The 8,487-nt window shown below is 36.7% G+C and overlaps 1 protein-coding gene across 1 annotated transcript in view; it reads left to right on the forward strand.

The window, feature by feature from the left end:
- Window positions 1-8,487, forward strand: part of PARD3B (par-3 family cell polarity regulator beta) — a 1,123,121-nt gene that overhangs the window by 583,280 nt on the left and 531,354 nt on the right. Inside the window, exons 6-7 of the mRNA XM_017536909.2 lie at window positions 761-847; window positions 6,167-6,292. Of these exons, the coding sequence (XP_017392398.1) occupies window positions 761-847; window positions 6,167-6,292 (213 nt within the window). The remainder of the gene's footprint in view (window positions 1-760; window positions 848-6,166; window positions 6,293-8,487) is intronic.

The raw sequence follows: 8,487 nt of genomic DNA on the forward strand, positions 1-8,487 counted from the left end.
GTGCCTTCTTTATTTCAGTCATACACACAATCCATTAATGTTTCTAGCTCATCCTTTCCTTAATCTGGGGTAGGTTACGCAGGTCAGGCTTTCTATTTCTTTCTATAATACATTTTCTTCAGGCTTTGCAACCTCTTTTTCTACCGTTAAAAAAAACAGGAGGTGAAAATTTGGAATTGTTCCATTGAATGTAACTGCCGCCTTATTGAAAAGCAAGTTTGAGTTTTGATTTATATTGCTTTGAACATGCCCGTATGTATTACCAACTGTGGCTTCACAGCCATTATAACATGTAATTCTGTGCTTTTTCCAATAAATATTTTATTTCATTCTTCCTCTGTTCCAGAGAAGAAGCCTACTTTATGCTGAAGTGTCAGTGTGTTTTCTTCTGTGTTTCGTATGATCTGTACAGTAATTTTCAAGTGTGTTTCAATGGGGAAAATTTTTATTTTTGTGTATCTCTTTTAAAATATGTTGATTTATGCAGATTAAGTTAAGTAGGAAGTTATTTTTGTAGGTAGTCATTTCCATTTGTTCCTCTTCTAGGAGTAAAAGTAAGAAATCAGATAGCCTTTTAAACATTTTGTTTTCTGAATCTTCGGAACCTAACAGTACATTATGTACTCTTTTGACTTAGTCTCTGCTGTTGAAGTTATATTAGTTGATATAATCCTGAGCAGTGTCTGTGTGTGTGTTTTAGATGTGTCTCATTTGTTTTTTAGTAGATACTCATTTGTGCTCCTGTCTTTTTCTGCCCTAGTGATATGACAAGAACAGTAGAGATTTCTGGGGAAGGAGGCCCATTGGGAATACATGTAGTGCCCTTCTTTTCATCTCTAAGTGGAAGGTAAGATGTTTTGCTCATTTCAGAAGCTCATTGCTAATGAAAGCCCTGATTTGAGCTCCTTTTTCCCAAATGTTTTTCAGAAGGAGATTAAATGTAAATTCTATTATTTACATGGATGCCTCAAGACATACTGTTTTTGGCCACTTAAGTGTTGGAAACAAAATAAAATCATTGACTTTAGGATGTATTGGGGGAAAAAATCAATCACAGTTTCTCCATTTACAAATAATTATGAAATACTTTCTTAAAATATCATTGTCAGTGACACATAGTAAACAGAATCCTTGGCAAAGATGTTAACATACTGTTAAACAAATGTTACAACTGACTTTTTTTTTAATATTCCAGAATACGCTTCAACAAGTGAGTATAATAATTCCAAATTGGTATGTCCTGTTACTCTTCAAGGATGTAGCATTTAGAATAATATATATTCTAACATTTTAAGTAGCTATATCTGAGGCTGTGTATTTAGGATGGCTTTATAGAAGCAAAATGTCATCGTGCTATATTTTCCTAAAACATAATTTAGTTCAGTTAAAAATAATTTACCATATCCTTTTGGAATTTTTAAGACATTATGTTGCTAAATCCACACTGATAAAAATGGCATTGTAGATTGTGTCAACACTTCTTGAAATTTACATCTGTTTAACTGGATTTAAAACTTGTCATCTTGGTAGAAATTAAAGTATGTACTTCAATGTTAATATTAGCACTATTAAAACAATTGTAGAGAAGTGGTTTAGATTTTATGTCACTTTGTAATAAGATGACCACATTTTGCACTAGATTGATATTGACAAGGGTTGTCAGAAACTTAAAAGAAAATAAGTTTTTACTCACACGACATGATTTTAGTTAATTTACTAAATTTATTTTCCTAAACACAGCATTGAAAAGGGAGAATTCTTTATTTTAGTTTAGGATATCAATGTTGAGACAAGTCAATTGATTTTCCCAAGGTCATACAAAATCCAGATCTCCTAACTTCTCACTTCATTGCTCTTTCAAGAACTCAAATTTTCCCAAAGGTTATATAGTATTAATTTAGGGATTCTGAATACTTATTCAATTCAGTCTGCCCTATAGCAAAAAGAACAGATTTAGTCATGGTATTTTGGTTGGCATCATATTCAGCAGGTAGCCATCTGCTACCTGTAATTGCGAAGTCATCACCTTTTTTTTTTTTTTTTTTTTTTGCAAATGAATCAAAAAGCTAGCAGCTCTTATTGTCTCATTTTCTGTATGTGTTAATAAGTGTATTTATAAATGTTATGGGTTATGGCATAGGACAAATTGAGGTTGTTTTTGATAGATAGGGTGAATATTTACTCAGTTGTCAGGAGAAATTTTAATGACTTTTGGCAGAAGTATGCTGATAGAGTTTTGTGAACTACCAGAGCTGTTAAAATACCAGCCTCTTTAGTTTAATGAAGGTGGGATAGAACACAAGATCTTCCCAATTTCCCAAAATGAGAAAATATACACTGTGACAGTCACTATACTTCATTTTCAGTCGTTCAGAAAACAAGCTGACCCTATAGACCAGAAATCACATTCTCTGATTTCAAACAAGGGAAATACACTAAGCTTTATTGATTTCCTCCCTTCTCCTTCCTGGTTCTGATTCCTAGCACAAGCCTTGTAGAATAGTGGAAAGAGAATTGGACTTGGTTTCAGAACAATTGGATTTGAATCCCAATGTTCTTTTTTATAACCTTGAGCAAGTCCCCTAAACTTCTCCCTTGCGAGTACCTACTTTACATCAAGGTTATGGGGATTAAATAACATTAAAAATGTGAAAGTTCCTTGTAAAACACATAGTGTATGAATGTGTAAATCATCAGTATGATGATTATTTTGGCTAAAACCAAAAAGCCTGATTCAGAAATGCAGGTTTTTTGTAAGTTCATGGTTGACTGTTCAGTAACTTGGTGAAATAGTTCTATTATTATTTTATTTTTTTTTTTGCTATCCACCAGTATTATAGAAAGGAAATTTAATTAAAAACATTAAAAATACTATAGCAGTAGAGACATGAGCCAATAAAACTTAAGAAGTAATGAGTACAGGCTGAAACAGCACACTTAACTCAAACACTTAACTCAACCCATGTGTCTAGATGCAACTGCGTATAGAGCATGTCAGACAAGCGTCTGACTTCATAGTGCCATATGGTTTCACTGTGTGAGCACAGGGGCTTCGTTAAGGTCATAGTGGCATACTTTGCTCTTAATTTCCTTCCATGTATTGGTTTGTGCCACTATTTTAAATTAGAATTTACATTTAAATTTTTTTACTAAGATTACTGTAATTGGTTTTGCCTCCAATGTATTTTTTTAATTTTTTTTTTCCTTTACAAAAATGTTTCCACACCTGTTGTTGAATAAGAGGCCTAATCTAAGTTAGATCATCCTTAGCAAATTATAGTGGCTGCTCTGCTAGATAAAGCTTCAGTGAATTCATTAGATACCATCGCAGAGGGGTGCTTAATGCTGCTTGTATTGAGGGCCATTGGCTTTCCCAGTAAAAACAAAACAAACATACAAAAAACCCCAAAGTTCTTGCAACTAAAAAGCCACTTAATTTTATTCATATTCTTAGAATCAATGTGTTTTTTTGTGAATTAAAAACGTGAAATCTAATTCATTTCAGTACTGATAGCATAATATGCCTCAATTTCATAGGGAAAACAGCTAACATGAGAGAGAAAGAGAAAGGGTGGATGAAGACTGATAAAGACTGTGAGAAGAGGTGTTCGAATAAAAATGCTAAGCTGGTAGAGTCACTGAGGCTGTGTGACATTGAGAAAAGAACAGGAAGAGGGCAAGGAGAAGATGTTAGTGCCTAAATGATTATTAGAAGAGCAAGAAGAATTGTTACCCCTCTATTCTGTGAGGCTATGGATTTCAACATCCTTTATCATTGCTCATTAATGCAAATTAACTGGTTAGTCTTGGCCTATAACTCCTCGACAGCATTAATCTTTAAATTCTGTGAGTCTGTCCCAGATGAGACAGTTACCATAGCTCACCAGTTTAGGGCAAAGAGGATAATGAGATACTGTTTTCTGAGCCTTCTCATAGTGATCTGGACAAAATCAAACTGGAGGGAATCTATCCCTTCCGTGGAACAGAGAGGGCAGAAGTGGTTTGTTGCCAGGGACCAAACTAATAAAGTCAGTCAGTTTTACATTTTACCAAAATTACCTCTGACACATGGATTTTACAGTTGGGCTTATTCTGTCAATAAATTTTTCATGGAAAGTTAGATTATTTAGATCAGTGAGGTTCACATAGCATACTCCAGCTGTAATATGCCAGCTAAATTGCAACCCAGTGGTCTGAAAGAATTAATTCATCTCCCAAAATGTGAAATTAAATCCTAGGGAGTAACATTACATGACTGATGATGTACTGAATTAAATTAAAGGAAGACTTGAATGCCTGTTAAAAAAATATCACTTACATAAACAAGTTTATAACCACATGTGAGCCTCCTAATGGATCAAGTTATTGTGAATCCACCCTAACAAAAATCCAGAATGTGAACTCTTAGGATGCTGTTTAATTTAGGAAAAAAACCCACAATTTTGGTCTGTTTTTAAGGTGTCAAATAGTTCAATTTTTAATACTGTGTTTCAAGATTAAAGTCATACAGTATATGATGAATTTGGTAACCTACTAGAACTAGGAAACCACAAGACGTCACCACACACTTGTGCCTATGGCCCTGAGCCTTCCCTGCAGTAGATGGCATGACTGTGTGCTGATCTGTCTCTTGCAGCAGCCTGCTGTATTCATTTAACATTTTTGAAGTAGAGACCCAAATATCACTGCCATGCCTGTTGATGTCTTGAGATGATGGGAGCTCATTAAGGGGGCAGAGGCTCAACTCCATGGCCACTCCAAACAGGAGGACTGCTTTCTCTGATACTTGCATTATAGATTGCCCTTTTCTATGGCTGACCCTGTTATTTACACATAAAATATGCTCATGTTTTATTTACATTTGAAATTTAATGCAAAGGTACTTTGTCATAGCAAGCGTGGTTTTTTTACAAAGAGAGTGACAAAGTAGGAAAACCAGAGGATTGATAAAGTGGAGGTCACAGTTTCTCCAAACCTAGCAGACTCCTCTTGCAGGGCATATCTATCTTTCTTACTCTGGGACACAGCTAAGCTCTGTCACGTCACAAGGAGAAGGGAATTCCCACAAATAAGAAATAATGAAAATATGTATAAGTTAAGATCCATTTCTTAAGGTTTTTGGCTTAGTTTTGGTTTATATATGTAATAGAATTGTGTATGTATGTACAGACATACACACACGTGCATGCGCGCACACACACATTTTAATTCTTATGGCTACAGTTTTCTCTCCTTTCTTTTTCTTCCAACCCACCTGATTCTAAGCTACAGCCACAAAAATCCAGAAGCCCCTTGGTATCCTCTCTATTTTAGCTTCTTCTTGGTTGAAATTTCAGACAACTCTTCCCAAAGCCTGCCTTCATCATGCCACTTCCCTGCTCAGAAGCTGGGGGTGCTGGATGCCCCCCTCCAGGTCCATCAGATTAAGTTCATTAGCTGTTTGTTCAAAGCCCCTGTGTGTGGCGCTAGTCTCCCATCCAGTTAGCTCTCAAATCTTTGAAGGCTCTAGGCTTGTTGATGTCTTTAGTTTTTGGACTTCAGCTTTATTCCAAATGTGTACTGAAGTTACCCGGTCCTGGTCCTGTGGCTTTGTCTCATACTCCATCCTGAGCACATAGAAAACAGCACACACATACTTGATTTGGTAGCACTAACAAATGTGATCCAGCTTCCTTCTAAACTGAGTAATATGATCTGAGCTTAAATGTTTGTTTGCTTCTTAAACTGCAAATTATTGGAATAGGTGGTAAGACTGCAAAAGTTACTGTGAATACCTAATGTTCTCTCATTGGTAAACATCAATTTGTCATGTTGGCCCTGACTCAGACTTACTTATTACAGTCTGATGTGATGCCCTTCTCCAAACCAGGAGTCTTTGGTGTCAACTCCACTAAACTAGCCTTTTTATAAGTTTACTGCAAGCATGAGAAATGAAACCAGAGATTGATGCTGGAACTTATGCATGTTTATCTAGAAGGGTTTTTTCTCTTGTAGTGAGTTTTGCTTTTTTGGGATTAGGGATTTAAATAACAAACAGTTGCCTGAATATGAAGTATAATTTCTTTCGTAAATAGAAATCAATATGTATTTCTGAATAGGTGGAAGTGGAGAAATGATTAGCATTTATTATTTAGTAATTACATTTCAATCTAAATTTTGCATTTAGGATTCTAGGACTCTTCATCCGAGGCATTGAAGAAAACAGCAGGTCCAAGCGAGAGGGACTATTTCATGAAAATGAATGTATTGTCAAAATCAACAATGTGGATCTCGTAGACAAAACCTTTGCTCAGTAAGCGTTTTTTCATTGTTTTATTTGCTTTGTGGATCCTTATCATGGTTATAATCATTACTGAACTCATTATGATCAAAATAGTAGGAATAATTTCTAGTCAGTTCCCTTTGAATGATTCAGGACTTTCGTTATTGAATGCTTCTTATGTGTTAGCATACCAAAGGTGGCCCACACATGTCTCTGGCAGGTCTGAGAATGCTAAACTACAGAAATCACAAGCCGTCCTTCCTGGCTGTCTTACTGGGGCAACGATGAATGGGCTTGTTTTTCTTGGGCTATGGGTCAGTTAAACTGGTATTTAATGACTCTTTTCACAGACTGTTAGTTCAGCTTATTAATTAACTTACTTGGTGTCAGGAGTCTTCCTTAAACTCAAAAAAAATCTGTCAGAGATATCTGAGGACTCACTGAATCATAGAAACAAACAGAAAAAATTAAAATACTGTCCCCTGGCCAGGTGCCGTAGCTCATGCCTGTAATCTCAGCTCTTTGGGAGGGCGAGGCGGGACATCAGTTCAGGAGTTTGAGACCAGCCTGGCCAACATGGTGAAACCCCATCTCTACTAAAGATACAAAAAAGAATTAGCCGGGCATGGTGGCATGCGCCTGTAATCCCAGCTACTCAGGAGGCTGGGGGCAGGAGAATTGCTTGAACCTGGGAGGCGGAAGTTGCAGTGAGCCGAGATCACACAATTGTACTCCAGCCTGGGCGACAGGGTGAGGCTCCATCTCAAAAAACAAAAGAAAACAAACAAACAACAAAAAAAAATCTCCCTTAAGAAATTATCTCTCTGCATGTGAAAACGTTAAGGGAATCACTTTCTATACCCAAAAATGAGAGTATATAGTAAGTAATCTGATGCATATATTTTTTAATGTATGTTGGCATTGCAGTGGGATTCTGGACCAAGGGACCAAGTCCTCATAATCCTTGGTAGTCATCAGCAGCCTCTTTCTTCTGACCAAAGCAGCTTATAATACATCTTCTCTCTGGGCATTAGTTGTCAAGATGGTATATGTGAACAAACATGAGTGGTTGTGGGTAGAGGAAAAGTGGGTACCGGCTGCTAACTATGAAAAGAAATGAAGCCTTAGAAGAATCTATTGTGTTAAAATAAAGAATGAAAGACAGAACTATAATTATTATTAGTAGTGATTTTTTTAAATATACGACTGTGCTTTTTTACAAGGATTTGATAGTTATGCATGACAGTCATTATCCCTTCCATTTTACAGAAGTGGAAACTGAGGCTCATAAAAATTTAGTATAGAGTTAGTATGGAGAAGAAACTGATTGCTAGGCAAGCAAAAATAACATAGGGAAATGAACCACAGGAGTTAGGTGGCCTATGTAAAGTCTTCCCTCTCCCCTAGCAATGTGAGGAATTAAATACTTTAGAAAGGGAGGTGGGCAGTAGGGTTTGGGGAATCAGATTGCAGTGAGATTATGATTAGCTATTATGTGCTGTGGCTGCTAGCAACAAAGACCTGAAATAAAAGCTGGAACAAGATTAACATTAATTTTTCCTAACAACAAGCGAGCGTGGAGGAGGTCACTCCACGGTTAGTGCAGCAGCTGCACAGCCATCAGTGAGTCAGGTGGCTTCTGACTTTCTGCTTTGCCATCTTGCCATGCGACTACTATCCTTCAGTGGAATCATGGGTGTAAGATGACTACTGAGTTGCCTCAATCACCTCTGAGTTTCAAGAAATAGGGAATAGAAACAGGAGAACAATAAAAGTTTTTATCTCTCTACTGAATCAGCCTCTTCTAAAGAGCCTCCCTTTAACGCCTTCATTTATGTCTTCTGGGAAAGACAGACTGGGAAAAGTAGTTGTTTGACGTGGGCGCAGGGTATTGAGAGGCATGCGGAGGAAGGGGAGGAAGTGTTATAAGAATTTTGAGGACGAACACAAAGCACTGGAACATAAAAGTGAAAAACACAGGTGCTCTATGTTAGAGGAACAGGAAGGATGAGTGTTGCATTGAAGTTCCACTGAGACATTTAGGCACAGCCAAGGCACTTGCCAAAATATCTCCATGAGCAAACCTGGGTGTCAAAATGGACCTTGTGTAACACAACCCATGTTGGAGAAGATCTGTACTTGAGAAGAATGTCGTAAAAGAAACCTAACTAATAATCTGATCCAAAATATCAAATCATTTTGCTTTTTTTTTTTTTTTTTTTTTT

Source organism: Cebus imitator, unplaced genomic scaffold (assembly GCF_001604975.1).
Source record: "Cebus imitator isolate Cc_AM_T3 unplaced genomic scaffold, Cebus_imitator-1.0 Scaffold101, whole genome shotgun sequence".
NCBI lineage: Eukaryota > Metazoa > Chordata > Mammalia > Primates > Cebidae > Cebus > Cebus imitator.